This window comes from Colletotrichum tamarilloi, assembly GCF_030869305.1.
Source record: "Colletotrichum tamarilloi strain Tom-12 chromosome Unknown Scaffold_111.1, whole genome shotgun sequence".
Lineage (NCBI taxonomy): Eukaryota > Fungi > Ascomycota > Sordariomycetes > Glomerellales > Glomerellaceae > Colletotrichum > Colletotrichum tamarilloi.
The window spans coordinates 1-17,836 of record NW_026849494.1 but is presented as its reverse complement, the minus strand read 5'-3'; the positions used below and the strand labels follow the sequence as shown (position 1 = coordinate 17,836).

The 17,836-nt window shown below is 28.5% G+C and overlaps 1 protein-coding gene across 1 annotated transcript; it reads left to right on the top strand.

Moving 5' to 3' along the window:
* Positions 1 to 17,134: 17,134 nt before the first annotated feature.
* Positions 17,135 to 17,596, top strand: CTAM01_14015 (short-chain dehydrogenase; the record flags this gene model as incomplete). The annotated part of the gene is made up of 1 exon (XM_060530016.1): positions 17,135 to 17,596. One exon carries the CDS (start codon positions 17,135 to 17,137, stop codon positions 17,594 to 17,596), a length of 462 nt encoding a protein of 153 aa, XP_060375370.1.
* Positions 17,597 to 17,836: the final 240 nt, after the last annotated feature.

Here is a 17,836-nt window from a genome sequence, read left to right as displayed (position 1 = left end):
TATTAAACTACTTAAGAGATATACTTCGAAATATAGACCTCTTTATTATAGTATTTAATACTTCTTATATTTATAATTAATATAAGTAGTTAAAAAATAGATATTCGAAGTAAATATATATATAAAAATTATTTATAATATGAGGTAATTGATATTATGTAGGCCTCTATTTTTTTATTACCCCGATATTAAGGTATATATAATAATAACTAAGGGAAATTTTCTGCGGGTTATTAAAAAATCCCCTACTTACTTACTTTATATAACAGTAAATACGCTATATATATAAAAAGTAAAATATAAGGCTTAACTAAGATACTAAATTATAGATATAATCTTTTTTATTTAATACTAAACTTCTATTATTAAATATTATTATTATTTTTTTTATTTTACCTAAACTAACGAGGGGCTGCGGCTCCTTTTTACCTAAGCGCGCGAGGTTATAGTTCTTTTTTAAACTATTATTACTATTACTAAGTACCCTCTTTAATATTAGGGTTAAATATATTAAGCTACTAAGTAATTTATTAATTAATAAAATACGTAAAGTATAAGGTACCTAAGTAAAAATTATATACTTACGTTCTATATAAACTTAGCTATTATAATTAAAAAGACCTCTTATATATAAGTAAAGTTAAGAAGAATACTTTAAATAGTTAGAGCCTATTTATTACTAATAGTAATACTTTATTAATACTAAGTAATAGCCTTATTATATAGCTATATTTAAAGAGCTCGCTACTTAGTTTTATACTTATCCTCTTAACTTATACTACGTAATAAGCTATAGGGGGGTAATAGAGAGTTAGGGTAATATAGAGGGAGAACCTCGACTTTATAATATAATAAAATAGTATAAATAAGAGTATTATCGGCTATACTAAATAAGTAATTAGAGCTATAAAGAGAAAAAAAAATAGGTAAAGTAATTAAAACTTATTTCGTAACTTTAAATATTATTTTAAAAATAGATATTTTAATATTATTAATAGCGCTAATATTAATACTATTTATATTAATAGTCCGACGGTTAAAGGCCTCTAGATATTTATTAAATCCCTTATTTTAATACTATTTAGCTTTATTTATATTCTCGTCTTATATCTATTTATACTCTAAAATTATACTACTATTACTTTCTAATATAATAAAAATGCGTCGAGTAGTAATATAATATGCTTCGAAAGCTTTTAAACTAATATTTCTAATACTAATACCCTTAAGCGCTATATATTAAATTAGAATTTTACTCTTAGTAATAGATTTAGGAAACGGCGGGGCTTAGAGCGCGTTTACTATTTATTAATAAATACTATTAATAAGTATAGTAAAAAGTTAATATTAATATTTAGCGTACCTTAGTTCGTTAAAAAAACGGATATTTAAAAATTTATAAGTAATAGAAATATTATTAATATATTAAAGTATTATTTATAAGGTGTGCGCATTTACTAGTAGTAAATATATAGCTATGCGTAGTACTTTAAATAAGGTAAGTATATAAGTAAGGATTATAACTTTACTTAACGTATTTAGTAAAATTTAGTACGTAACCGTAACGCCCTTAACTTAGCGTATTAGCTATATTACTACGAGTATTAAAAATAAATAGCTAAAAATCGCTAATAAATTTATTCTATATATATCTACTTTATATAACCTCTATAATAAGCTAAGGTAAGTACTAATTACTTCCCGTTTATTAATACGTCTTTTTTAAAATATAGTTTACTTAGACTAAAAATAACTTACTCTTAGCCCAACTTAAAATATAAATTCGTACTTTTAAATTAAATACTTAAAAAGAAATTAGATCCTAAATATCCTATCCTTATTAAATATTATCGTAGGCTTTAATATCCGATATAGTACCCCTAGCTTTACCCTTTTTTATACTAAATCCCTTCTTATTAAAATTATTAAAAATATTATCGAGCTCCGGTATCTTTTCTTAAACTATATTATACTCCTCGGTAAGAGTATTTAGTACTTTAATAAATCCGAAAAAAGCCTTAGTTATAATCTTTAATTTAATTTCTAATATATATTAATATTCTAACTAATTATTTTTTTATTATAGTACTAATTATTACTTATTACTATTATTATAATTTAAAGAAATTATAACCTCGCTCTCTACCTCTAGACCTATATACTAAATTACTTTTTTAAAAGCTATAAATTTCTTACCCTATTCCTTCGTACTCTTAATAGTTAATTTATTAACTTTAGAGTTTAGTATATAACTAGTACTTTATTTATTAATATTAAGTAGTCTTAGGTATAATTAAATAAATACGTTCTTCTTATTAATAACGCCTCTCTTTTTAAGAATAAAAAACCTAAAGCTATGTATAATCTAGTACTACTCTTTTATTATAAAGGCCCGGGTATTACCTCTATCCTTAATTTATTTATTTATATATACCCTAAGTTATTTAGGGAATTTATTTTTATTTTTATATATTATAAAGGAGCTAATAAAAAGTAATTTATTATACTATTTTATATTTAAGCTATTTTTATTTATGCCCTTAAACGTCTTAAAAAAGGTATAGTAACTTAGTATTTTAAAAAGTAGAGTTACTACTTAAATCTTAGGGATAGATAGTATAGGTATAGAAGACGTAATAAAAGAGGACTTATTAATTATATTATTAAACTTAAGATATTTTTATATAATAAAAGTTTCTTTAGGTAAGCGTAGTTTCTAAAGTTAGAATAAGAGGGCTATAAAAATAAAAAATAGAGGGTATTTTAATACTAAGCTACTTAGCGTAGTAAGTACTATAAATATTTAAGTTAAAAAATTAGTAAAGTATATAGAATAAATAATAAGGATTATTACCTAAATTTCGATTTTAAAATCGTAAAATATACTTAATATATAAGTATAAAAAAAAATTTAATATTCAAAGTTAATAATAAAAAAATATAAATATAGTATATACAAATAAAAAAAAAGCTAAGATTTAAAATAATAAAAAGGTAAAAATCGTAAATACTTATTATAAAAAAAGAGTATATAGCTAAAGTTAAAAAAAAAAGTATATTTTAAAGTTATAGTTAACCGATTATTAATATACTCTAAAGTATAATAGTAGGAATACCCTTATTTAAATTTACTAAAAAGATTAGTAAAATTATTATTTTAGGACTTACTTATTCCTATATACTTAAAATCCCTTATAGTCTCTATTAATAATAAATAAATTTACGTTTATTCCGTTCCTTTAATTTAATAATCTCTACTTAAAAGCTTACGTAGCTACGATTTCTTTTACTCTTTAATTAATACTTTAAAATAATAAATAAATTATCTAAATAAAAGTTATATACTTTCTACTCTAACCTCGCTCTATCTTCGGCCCTTTTTTTTATTTAATAATTAATATTTATACTCTTATAATCTCTCCTCTTTTAACTTCTCCTTTTTTAACTTCTCCTTTTTTAACTTCTCTTTCTTTAACCTCTCTTTCTTTAACCTCTCTTTCTTTAACCTCTCTTAATACTATAATTTACGCTAATAAATATATAAAAAATATAGTAAATAATATTTCGGATCCATAATAACTAAGAGTCTAGTAGTATTTCCGAGCATAAGCTCGACTTATTTTTATAAAGCTTAATATTAGCCCCGAGGGTAGAGTATTAAGGAGCGCGGGGGCCTAAGCTACTTTAACTAGTTTAATAAAAATAGGGTAGTATTAAAAACTAATAAGATATAATAGGATATATTAATAAAAAGTCTATTTAAAACTAAGTAAGGCTATAAATTATTAGCGGTATTATATTACTATAAGTAAGGTCAAGTATAGTAATATTAATACTTAGGGCTAGAGATAAACTGCCTAGTTAGCTAGCGTTTAAAATAAATACTAAATATTAATAGTACGAAATAATAATAACTATATCTCGGCTAATAAAACTATAAGCTTAAATAAAGCTACGCAAAGAGTAGTATATTTTAAAGTAAATTAGTTTTTAAGCTTATATTTAAAGGTATAACTAATAATACTCTCGGGTTACTAAGTAAAATCGTATAGATTTAGTAAGATAAGTTATTAAGGGATAGGTTTAATAAAGCACTATAATAGTACTAATAAAATAAAAAAGTAATTATAATTAAGAAGTATTACGTAATATATCTAAAGTAGGGGATAAGTAAAATTAAATAAGGAAATTAATTATAATATTATAAAAGGCTATAGACTTTTTAATATAAGTACGCTATTAGTATTTTTTATAAGTTTCTTTTTATAACTCTACGTTATACCTAGTAAAATAAATTTTACCTAAATTAATAGTTAGTAAAGCTAGAAAAAGAATATAGAGTACTATTAGTATACTTTATTTTATTAAAATTAATAAATTATATTATTACGTTATATTATATAGCGTCGCATTATAGTACCCCTTAAATAAATAAACCCTTATTAAAAAAAAAAAAAGCTCTTTTTATATTACGCAAACTATATAATTAAATACGAATTATAGCTTATTACTCCCTATTTTAAGAAAGTAGTACTATTAATAGGGGGTATAAGGCTATAAATATTATAAAATTCTTTATTAAGCTTTAAAAAGTTTATATTTTCGTTTATAATAAAAAGGTTTTCTAAAAGCTTTTTTTTTTTTATTATTGTAATAGCCCGGGGCTTTTTAATAAGCCCTATTATCCCCTTTAAATAGATCCTAAGGAATTATTTTTATTTTACTACTTTATCCTACCGCTTTAATATCTAAGCTTTATTTAATTTATAATAGCTAACCGTTTTACCTCTTTTATACTTTACTTAGTATATTTATATTTAGTAAATAGTAATATATATCTCTATATAAATTACTATAAAATATTAAACTTAAGAAAAAAGTTTTATATAAATATTAGCAATATATACTATATACTTATACCCGTACTTTTATAAAAGACTAATTAATATTAATATAGTCCTTAATAAAATAGAATAGGGTCTTAAATTCCTTAGGCTTCTAATTATTATAAATAGTATTTTAAATCGAGGAGACGTTTACCTTCGTTTTTATTCTATAAATATTAGTTTTAATAAGTTAAGTAATATAGATTTAGTAAAAGTTAATAAAAAGAATATTAAATAAGTAGTAAGGTAAACTTATAATAAGCTACGCAATAGTTTAAAATTTTTATAAGTTAGTATTTATATTAAACCTCTTAATTATAAGGCCTCGGAGCTAGATTCTTAGAGCTTAATCGTTTATTAAGTAAAAGTAATATTTAATTACTAGTTTACTAAGTAACTTATTTAAATATATAAAATATAATTTATATAAAGCGAGCTCGAATTTATATATTAAGGGACGAAGGTCTTCTTATTACTATAAAAAAGTTTTTATAATAAACTAATACTTTTACTAAATAGCTTTAAATTCCTTATCCTCTTCTTAAGGTAATAAAAATAGGTTAAATAATAGTTCTTAAAATAAAATATTAAAAAGACTTATTACGATTTTATTAAACTACGTATTAAATAAGTCGGGCGTTCCCTCGTTACTATTTTAATTAGTATAATTAGGCCTACCCTTATTACCCTAACTAATATTAATATTTATTAAAATACTATTCTAAAATACGTTTTAAAAAGAGTTCTAAGTACTTATTACGTCCGCTATTATAATAAACTATATATAAGTTTAAGAACAGAGTATATTTAAAAAAGGCGTTTAGTAAAAATAAAAAACGTATTTAGTAAAAGTAGGACGTATTAAAAATAATAGCAAAACGTATAAAAAAAGCGGTCTTTATTAAAATTAAAAATTAAATCCTAAAAAGAAGATATATAATAAATAGTAAAAAAAAACTAGCTATAATAAAAATAGAAAATAGCTAATAATAAATAATATATAAGAAAAAGTAAAAAAAAAGGGCATAAATTTAAATTTAAAATTAAAAAAAAGAAGTATTAAAATAAGGCTATTATAAAATTATAAATTATAATAATAAAAAAATAATACTAAAAATAGAAGTAAGGTAAGTTAAAAAAAAAGAAGCTATAGAAGTTAAACTATTAGAAAAAATAAGTATAGTAGCTATAGTAAGTCCGTTTAATAATCAACCGTAGGGGCCCTTATATATTAACCTACTTAAATAAGACCCTAATTTATTATAACTAATTTACTATAAACATTTTATTACTACTTACTTACTAACTTACTATAGCTAATAGTTATAAAAAACGGTAAACGTATAACGCGGTAGCTACTTAAAGGCCTACTAGAGCTTTTTTAAAAAAAGCAATATAAACTTATTATAGTACTAAACTTTAATAACTTTATTATATTTAATAAGAAAGAGCCTAAGGTAACGGTATAAATTATAATAATAATTAAAAAATAGAGGAGTTAAGATAATTTTAATACGGATTATAAATTTAAATAGAATAAGAGCCCTAATACTAATAAAAATTAATTTATAAAAGTATCGGCCCTCAATATTATTAATAATATTTAAAATAATATAATAGCTATAGCTAATAAATAAAACGTAGCAATATTTTCTAAGGAAGATAAAAAATAGTAAGTTACTAAAAATAATAATAGAATCCCTCTTATTTTTATAATTAGAAACAGAGATATAGAAAATAGTAATAAAGAGCTATAAGATCTTTATAAACCCGATTATTTTATTAATATTAATATAGTATTAGATCTCTTAGATATTAATATTATTAATATTAGTACTTTAATTATTTTTAAAAATAAGTAACGCCCTTTACTATTAGACCTAACTAAAAAAGTTCTTAACGTTTCTAAACCTTTTATTATAAACTTAATATATTTTAAACTTATAATATAGTTTATAGAAGCTAAGTTATCTCGTTTAATTTAGTTATTACTCGTTAATATTCTATATACGTTTTTAAAAAAAGAGCTTTAATAAATCTCTAAAAATAAAGATATTATTATAAAAAATCTCTATTCTTAAATATTACTTATTAAGTTAAAAAAGAGGGAAGTAAAGCTTAATATCTCTAAGTTACTATCTCGAGTATTATATACTAAGAAGATACTTTATTTTGATATAAAGAGTATATTCGTAACCCTTCTTAGCTCGAAAAGTCTTACTAATCTTATATATAAAGGCATAGCTTATTATAATCCTAATAATAAGGAGCTATAAAAGGTACTAGTTTAGGGCGAATTTTTATAAACAATTTTAAGAAATTATCTATATTATTTAATAAGCCTACTTATTTTCCTTTTTAACTTCGTTTACTATTATTATTATAGTAATTATTATATTATAGCCCTTTAGCGCTATATAAGTAGAGTTATTTAGTATAGCTTAGATTATTTACTAAAAGCCGTAAAGATTTAAGTAACTAGTACTAAGACGGTTTTTATTAAACCTCTTTTTTAAATTAACGCCCTCGTTTAAAACTTCTAAAACCGCTTTATAAATTTACCTAAACTCGCCCTACTCTAGGATTTTTAAAAAAAGCTTATTCTATTTAAAAATTAATTAGTTAAACTCCTAGTTAATTATGTTATTAATAAATATAAAGTTTTTCTTTTTTATAATTATAATCCTAAGAAAGTAAAGACTTATTAACTTAATTTAATATTACCCTACGTTATATACTATATCTTTAATAGTAAGACCTTTATACTAAGGGCTTTAATAATTTCGAACTTATATAGAAAAGAGCTCGAGCTACGAATATATAGAAGGTAATAGTTTACCAATAATTTTAACTATAAGGATATTTACTCTTTATTATATAAGCCTTTTTATAACGCTTTTAAAGCCTATCGTAATATATATCGATCGCTATTAAGCTTTTATATTTTATTAGCGTAGTAGCTTAATAAAATTAACTCGTAGCGTTATAGTATTTTATTAATTATATTCGTACTATATAAATTAAGTTAAACTAACGTTTTAGGGAGCCTTTTTTACTTAGTAAAGTTAGATATAGGCTACTTATTTTTAGTAAGTAGAGTATTAAAGTTCGTTTATACTTTTCCCCTCTATTTCTTAAGTAATATAGTTTAGTAATAGGACCTCTATAAATATCTTAAATATTAAGCTACCTTTCCCTATTAGCAATATATAATTTAAAAAGTTAACTAAAATAACTTATTTTTTAATATTATTAATAAAGGCCGATATTATTATTATATACGGAGCGTTTATAAAAGTATAGAGGGTTTATATTAAATAACGTAATAAAAAAAAGCTTTTTAAATAGTCGGCTTTATAAAAAATAATTCGGTTATAATAGTAGTTAAATGTTTTATACTAGCGCTCAATATTTTTTATATAAAACTTTTTAATACTACGTATTTAGAGCTTATTCTTTTAATAAAGTATATTTAAAAAATACTTATATACTATATTATCCTCCCTAAATACTATATTAATTATCTCTAAGAGTTCTAAAAATTTCTTATATTACTAGGATTTAAAAAAATCTAATCTCCCTTAATATATCTCGATTCTTAGCGTATTATAAAAGCGGGGATAATATTAATTCTAATCCCCGTAGTTCTATATTATTAGTTTTAACTAATTTATATTAACCCTCGGTTCTTAATAGTCCTTAAAAAAGAGGCTCCGAAGTACTTACTAGACCTCCCCCTCGATTTTAATATTACTAAGATTATTATTAGTATATTTTAGAATCTTACGCTATTTAATTTATAAATATATAATTATTACCCTCCTCTACTTAATTATTAAAAATTTCTCTAAGTTATATTAACTAAGAAGAAGTTAATTTAACTCCTTTTTTAATACTATATAGTAATATTAATATTCTAAGGCCTGAAGAATAAATACCCTAATTTAAATAAGCAGAAGTATACCGCTTTAATAAATAATAATAACTAATAAATAAAAGCTAGAGACTTATTAAATAATATTAGCGACGCTAATAAAATAACTAATTTCTTTATAGCTAATAAAGAGGATTTAGATCCTAAAAAATTAAAGGGAAAGAATAAGGCGCTTATATATTATAAAATAAAAGGATTACTTAATATATACGTAGGGCTCTATTTATAAGAAGTATTCTAGGAATATGGCTTTTATTAATACGTATTTATTTTATTTAGAGGGGATAAGTATAAGTATTAGTATATTTTTTATAATTAAAATTATATAATACTAACTTTATATTTTTAGAGAATATAAGGGTAATATTTTAAATATTAATTACTACAAAGTAGTATCGACCCTTATATAATATAAGAGGCTATATAAGAGTATTTTTTATAAATTAGTTAGCTTATATAAATATACTTACGTTAATACTTATACTATATTTATAATCCTATAACGTAACTACCTGAGGCTAGTAATATATATTAAGAATAAGATACTTATTAGTATATTTAAAGAGGACGACGCTCTAGAATTATTTAATAAGAAGATAGTCCTCGTCTAAGACTTAAAATATTAATACCCTCGCTTTTTTTTTATCCTTAAGTAAATATACGTTTTTAGCCATAACAATAATTTTTTATTTATTATATTTTTTAAATAACTAGAGTATAATTATATATTTATAACCCTTTTTAATATAATATATTAGTTCGATTATAAAATAAATAATATTTTATTTAAACGAAGCAATATACTTAAGTAGTATAAGCGGCTTACTTTTATTACTAAGTAAATAAGCTCTCCGATTTTTATTTTAGAAAGAACTACTATTTTACTTTTTTTATTTAATTAGTACTAAAATAGATATATATTTTAATATTAGTAATTTTATTCGAGTACGTAAAAACGACTTTATTAAAATCAATAATATCTTTATATATAGAATTTTAATAAATTATCGAATTCTTTTAGTAGTCTCAGTAATAAGTAGTTTTTTTAATAACTACGATATTAATAAGGTTCTTAAATATTTAATTTATAACTTAATAAACTAGTAAATTATCGTTAGGCTATTAGTAGTACTCTTACAAAAAGAGTAAATTATCAAACGAAAAAATAAGATATTACTCTACGTACTATATAATATTTTTATAATCTAAATTTTACTAACTAAGGTATAACTAAAGTATAGTAAATATAAAATCGTTAGATTTTATTATAACTATAAAATATTAATTGAAGCCTTATAACCTATAATAAATATAATAAGCTTAGTATAATTAAGAGAGCTATTATCGGAGAAGAAAGTTTATAGTAACTAGCTAGGGTAACCTTATACAACTTTATTAAACTAATATTTATAGAATACGTAGCTAAGATAGGATAAGAGGATCTTATAAGTTAGAATAAAATTTAAAATTTAAAGGGAGAGGTATATTATTCTTTACGGTCTAATAAAATTCTAATATACTACCTAGAACTTTTAAATAAAATCTCTTCTTCCTTTACTATATAAATAGAGTAGTAGTTAACTACTATAGGACCTAAGTATATTTAAAATCTAGCTTAGTTATATTCACTAAGCTAATATACTTAAAACTCTACGTTATATCTAAACTTAGGTAAAAAAGAGAACTTTATAATAACTCCTTAAAGCTAATTAGAGAAGTAATAATACTTCTTATATATAATTCTATTTATATTAACTTAGTAAATATTAAATACTAAGCCTTTAATATAATAAAAATAGTAACTTAGTAAAATAAGAAGAATGGGGGCTAGGTATAGCTAGAATATATAATATAATTATAACTTATAACTAATAAAATCCCCCCGACGGAGCAATCCGCCGGGGCCGTACCGTGTATTACGTATTGGGGAAAACTAGGTATATTGCGCTCTATACCTAACTACTAATTAAAACTCCCAACCTTCCGCCGCCCGCCTATAAGGCGAGCTTTACCCACTCTAACGCACACAGGACCTCCTAGTACTAGCCCGCGTGGGCAGCTAGGTCTAGCATAATCTATTCTTTTATATAAGTATTATTATTACCCGGGGGGTCCCGTAAGAGCCGTCTAAGGCGCCGGCTTATTACCCTAACCCTATATACCTCCGGCCCGTCCATTATAGCCATTATAGCCAGGCTAGCGTCGATATACCAGATCTTAGTATCTATACCGGCCCAGCTATCTACGGCGCTTATAATATTGCCTAGCTAAATTCCGCACCCTCGGAAAGTACTTTACTACTTCTTAGGCATACCTACGTTAGCCACGATGGCCACAGCGTCGAGCTAGCCGAGGGCGCCTAGCCCGAGAGGGGCAGACTTATTAACGGGCATCTTTAGCCCATTAATTACTAACTATATACTAGGAGTAGAGTAGGTTCTCGTTAAGTAGTAGTTTATATATTAATAGGTTTATTTAGTAGATTTGTTTAGTAAATTTGTTTGGTAGATTTATTTAGTAGATTTGTTTAGTAAATTTGTTTAGTTTAAATAGAGAGTAGCTTTGGGCAATATTAGAAGCGATGAGGATAAAAAGAATCTTTGCGAGCTCTAAAGAGTAGTAAATATTAGCCTATTTAGCCCTTTTTCTAGAAACCTCTACGTCGCTATTAAAATTCAGAACCTCTGCGGTTAAAAAAGGCCGCCTCTAACTATTACGGCCGATTATTACGGCTAATTATTATAACTAACTATTACGGCTAACCTCTACCGTTAACTTTTCTAACTGGCGCCGCTGCGTAAGTATATTGCTTAGCTTATCGTTAGTAAGTAGCTAAAGAGGGTAGCTTATTTATCCTAAATTAAATAGCGGTTTTTATATTAAAATTATTATATTACGTTAAGTGCGTGCTTAGGATATATTACGCGTATTATATAGTTAAAAAGTATACTATATCGTATAATTTCTTTTAAAAGCGTAATCCCGTTAAGATCGATCTTTTATACTTATAAAGCCGGAAAAAAAAACCACTATATAATTAATAAAATAAGGGTTAGTAACCGGCGCTAATTATAGTACCTCCTTAATATATAAGAATTTTTTTCTTATTACTAAAAAAAAAAACCCTACTACCTATATCCGCATATTATACTTTAGTAAGCTACTTTAACTTTATATATTAAATTTATAGTTACTCAGTTATAAAATATATAAAATAAGAGTATTAAATTAAAAATTACTTTAATTAGCTAAGTTATATTTTACCTACAGGCTTAGTTTTATTTATAACTAATATACAACTAATACTAATTTTCTCTTATAACCTCTCATAGCCTCTTACGGTGCGCACTAATAAGTTACGTTACTTATATATATTAAACTTCGATTTTACCCCGCACTATTTTAAATCCCTATTACGTTCAGCTTTTATAATTATTACCTATAACTATTAGAACGGTTAAGTTTATTAGTATTTAGTTTAGGAATTAAGTTTATACTTTATATTAAATAAACATACTAACTAAACCTATAGATATAGTTATCTAAAAAATCTAAAGTTTACCTAGGTCTAAAACGTATATCTATCTTAAATTAATTATACTACTAATTATTATACCTCATAGCTTAATAAAAGCGTCTTATTAATCCGTTTAAGCCTTACTATATAATACTTTCACTAGCCCCCAATTTAGTAGTCCGTTAGTAAGTACCGGCTCCTTAGTATATAACTTTTACTAACTACTATTAGTAATACCTTTTCTAGTCTTAAATAGTATTTAACTAAGGAGAAGATATTCCTTACCTAACGGGTTCTCTAAGAGTATTCCTTATTAATATATATATTTCTTAGTAATATCTATCTAGCTATTTATATTATGCGTAGTAATATACCTTCGTCTCGCCGCTCTACTTATAATAAGTTTAGTATATAAGAAGTCTATCTAGCTCTTAGCTTTATAATTAGAGGTTACTAACTACCGATTTTACTAGGCTACTTTCCTATTTTTAAAAAAAGCTCTTCCTATACTTATTACTTATCCGGGTATATTAATATTAAATATCTCGTAGTTCTTAAATACTAATATTATTATTAATAGATATTACCTTAATCCGGGCTAGATATACTAAGTACGCTATTCTTAACTAAACCTTACTAATAATTTTAACTAATATTTCTAATAAACTATTTCCTAAATACTTATTTATCGTATACTCTCATAATATAGCTTCTTTACTACGGATAAGAGTATACTATAAGTTAATAATCCCTTAAAAATATCTTATACTAACTATTTACTTACTAAAATTACCTTATTTACTAGGGCCCGAGCTAGCTAAGTTATAAAATAAGTCACCTCTTTTACTAATTTAAAATATCGTATTAATAATCTATTACATAGCATAATTACTATTATATTAATTCTACTACTACTTAAATAGCTAATACTAAGGCAGTCTAGTAATTTAGTACCTCGCTTTATTATTAATTACGTAATTAAGGTATAAAAAAATTAGAATTATTATACAATTACTAGAAATTATAGTACGAGGTAAGTAAGTATTTAGGGTATCCCGCGAGGCGTAATAGCGAGGAGTAGTAGTAAAGAGTAGTAAGTAGTAAGTAATAATAGTAATAGGAATTAACTATATTAAAATATAATTAATAGTAGTATAGTAGTAATGTTTATAAATATAAGAATAAGTCGAGCCTTAAGCTACTTAGTAAATATTAATATAGTAATAATTATAGCGGGTATATTATTACGGTATTATATATAATACTATATTATATATAATACTATATTATGCGCAATACGGTATTACGTGTAATATAATACTATGTATAATATAATACTATATATAATATAATACTACGTAAAAAATACGATATTATATTAATATTACGATATTAGTAATAAATAAGTACTACTCTAAAAATAGTAGTGGGTACTAAGTACTTGGATATGGTAAGCATGGGCTACTAATAAATAGGGCTAATTAAATAGAAGCTATAATACGGGCCTATAGCTATTTTTACCCCACCCTATTTTTTTTAATAATACGGGTATAATTTAAATATAAGTATATATATATTAATTACGCTATATTAATATAAAAGTACTTAGGATAGTATACCTAGTATAGTAATACTACTATATATACCTATATTTTTTACTTATTAAGTTTATTATTAGACTGCTATTTTTACTAGTTAATATCTACTTTACTTAATATAGTAGTATATAAAACACTATCTATATATAGTAGTATAAACCTAGCGTCACCTGATATATTACTATGCTAATATAATGTTGTACCTCTTTTGAAAACCCCCCCCAGCTCGCATAGGTAGTGCAGTTGCGGGCGATAGTTCGAGCGTTATTACAATAATCACATCCAGGGCCGTCACTAGTATGCAGCATAAGTAGTTAGGCAAGGTGTCAAGCAAGGCAGAGCTAAGCCCACTGGGGGCAAAATACCCTTGGCAGCTGGAAACACAGGCCTCAAAGGAGTCCGAGTTGACATGCTTGGTGAGACTTGGGTAAGACCTAACCAGGCGGCTGGTCCAACAAAGAAACATGAGCCCACTCGAGGGGCAAGACTTTAAGGGATTCAATTCGCAGGACTTCACGAAGCTAGAAAGTACCGGATGTTTCTCCAACTTTAAATCCGATCAAGGCTAGAATGGTATTGGACATGCGCGATATATGATGAGGTTTGTTCAGTTGTTGTTTCGAACAACTCTGCCGGCGAACGCTTGCACTCACCACCAACCACGGCCCAGCCATGGATTATAAATCTGCCACTTTTTACGATTTACGTAGTCCTACATCTACAGTTCTCTAAGAGCCAAGCTAGCTCGTTTTGTCCCCATGTCCGATAACAAGATCGAAGGGTTCATCTACTTTACTCTTTCGGGGCTCTATGCATCGGGCGTTCCTCTAGACGCAGGCGCGTCGGACAGCTTTCCCGATTCATCACGTTCGCAGCTCGAGCTGAGGCAAAGCCGCCCCCGCGACCGTATCCTTCGAAGTTTGCTACTGGCACGCTGCTGCGATGTCCCCCTTGACTTACGCGACCTTCTTTCGAATCACATAACATGTTCATGGTCAATCTCTAATCGATCTTCTGCTCATGTTCCTAGCAAGGGAGGCATGGCATTTTGCCTCGTGTGCTCTGCTAGACGAAAGCTTTTCACGTTCTTCTCGAACTCCATTGGTTGGGTCGTGAATGGGGCAGCCCGAGCAGTTCACAGTCACACGACGGAATGGAAAATTCAATTATAAATGAAAGGCATCGCAAGGCAACGCGACTCTTCGTCGCGATCAGGCCGCAGCGTATTTCGGTGAAGAGTGGTGATGGGGCACTTGTACAAAGACAGACGACCCTGCGGCGCCAGATAAAAAGATTCTTCATATCGCTGACCGGCCTTGTAAGAGTAAACTGTGCTAGCATGTACCTGCAACTTGCAAGTCGTGGTATTCGCCATCGGCGGTGATTGGAGGGTAGTATTTTTGCTATTGCATTCCTCTTACTGAGCGCATTCGTAGGAAAGAAAGAGTGGCAGTGAATAGTCATGTATTTTTCAGGTTCATGGAACCCAAAGAACAAACCCCACATCAAGCACTACCATAGGTATATATGAACGTTCTTACATTATGTGAGTATCGCTCCTCTGGAAGAAATCACTAATTGAAGCAAAATCCCGGATTTTCGACTTGATGTCGCGAAGCCGAATCTTCGTGCGACCAGCACAGGCATTGAAGACAGTACGACGCTGGGAATTGCCCGGCATGAAGCTCATCAACGTACAAGAAGTACATACCTCTAGTGGTGGTCTTGCTGGTCTAGAAAACCTTTGAACTTTTACACAGCCATGCCGACATTGTTCGGTCAAATGGAAACAGCGGTTTATATTTGCGCTCACTCTGTCATTTAACGACTGTATAATAGATGGTTATGCTCTGAACTACAAATGCCAGGATTCGCGAGAAGAAAAAATCCAGAGCCCAACAAACACATGTAAGTGTGTCGTGCTCATTCATACTCGCAGTAACATCCAGGAACAAACCAAGATTGAACGCCAAGCCCAATCTTACACAAGATGATGTGCTGAACATCGTAATGCCTTTAAACATACTGATAGCTTCCTATCGTAATAGATCCGAAAGTTTTGGCCCGGGATATCATGGATGAGAGGATATGCCGGAAGTATATCTGCACGAGCGCGAGACAGCGAAAGGAATTGACCGGGTGTTCGAGCCCAAATGCTTCAGCTATATTTGCCTTTCATGTGCTCATTATGACTGGCCACAAGTACGCGCCATGAGCTACTTGAATACTACTAACGTATGATATGCACCTTCCCTTTTGAGAATCTCCAAGAATTCATTCATCCCCAGGCAGAAATGCCTGGGCAGTACAAAGGATTGCATAGCGTGAAGTGTCCACATCGTTCGGGCTTGTGGTCAGGCAATTAATCCCTGTTATCTCTTTCCAAGTAGCATTCTTAGACTCTAGATACTGTGCTGGGGAGGATCGTTTCCTGAGGCAGTAGCTGGTGCGCGCTCGAGATGATCGAACAGTCTTACTAAGACCAAGGTTAGTATTGCTTGAACCAGTGTTGTCCATGGTACTTCATAACATAGAGACGTTCTCTTCCTGAGTATTTGCCATTTCCCCGGGCGTTGGGTAGTTTTTTTTCGTTTTCATAGGAACCATCATTTGCTCCCAGCAGCTGAAAGTTGAGGAGCGATTGCATAACGCCTAGAGTATATTTGAAGCTCCTCGAAAATTGCGACACCTGCAAAGTTCCGTTATCCCATATTCAGGAAAGGAAGTTCGGCAATGGAACTAATTCACATACACAGAAGGGAGAGTCGCTATACTTTGGTACTAATAAAATCCAATAGCTCGTATATCTCAAGCTTCAATGAAAAAATTGATCATATTATTCGTTTGCTAATTTTCTCTTTAAGGTTTTAGGTCAATTCAAAGTACTCTACCTAAGCAGGAAAATTTAGATCTATTTGAATCTTTGGTGAAGTCGGTAATTATATCAATAACGGGATGACGTGATCGAGTCTCACATCCTTCGATCATCTTCGAAATCCTAACCCCACAGTTTACGCCCGGACCCGGACCCCGCTCGCGACTCGCGATTATTGATGATACGCGGATTTAACCTTCCAGTCCGCTTCCCTATTACTTAGCTGCTCAAACGCCTTCTGAGACTTTACAACTGCGTCCTACTCAAGATCATATCAACCATAGCCATCTCGAAAGACGAATCATTTTATCAATCATCGGCAAAATGGCACGAATCCTCATCACAGGCTCTTCTGACGGCCTAGGTGCAGTCGCCGCCCGCACCCTCCTCAAAAACGGCCATCAAGTCGTCATTCACGCCCGCAACGCGCAGCGAGCTGAAGATGCGAAGACCGCCGTGCCAGGCGCCGAGACAGTTCTCATCGGTGATCTCTCCAAGATTGCAGAGATCAAGAAACTCGCCGAAGACGCCAACAAACTGGGAACATTCGACGTCGTCATCCACAATGCAGGTCTCTACCGCGGGCCGTATCGCAAGACCGATCTCGGACTGCCAAGCTTGACTGCAGTCAACGTCTTTGCGCCCTACATTCTCACGTCCTTGATACACAAGCCCAAGAGGATTGTGTACATCTCTTCCGGCCTGCACAAGAGCGGCGACACTAGCTTCACTGATCCTACGTGGCGCGAGCGCGGTGAGGGAGGCTGGAATGAGAATCAGGCGTAAGTCAACATACCCACTTCCTGGCACCCCCCTGTTTCTGGCACCACAAAAACGATGGGATCACAACCCAACCTCCTCATTACTATTAACTATTGATCCTCAACCACACCCACTACAATACAGCTGCCAGCCTCACTAGGGCATTCAGAGTCGCTGGATTCAGCCGTGATAACCTCCTTTTCACCCGCTTCGATTTGAGCCCGATGGATATCCCTGATGTTCGCGAACTTCGTATTGGGATCG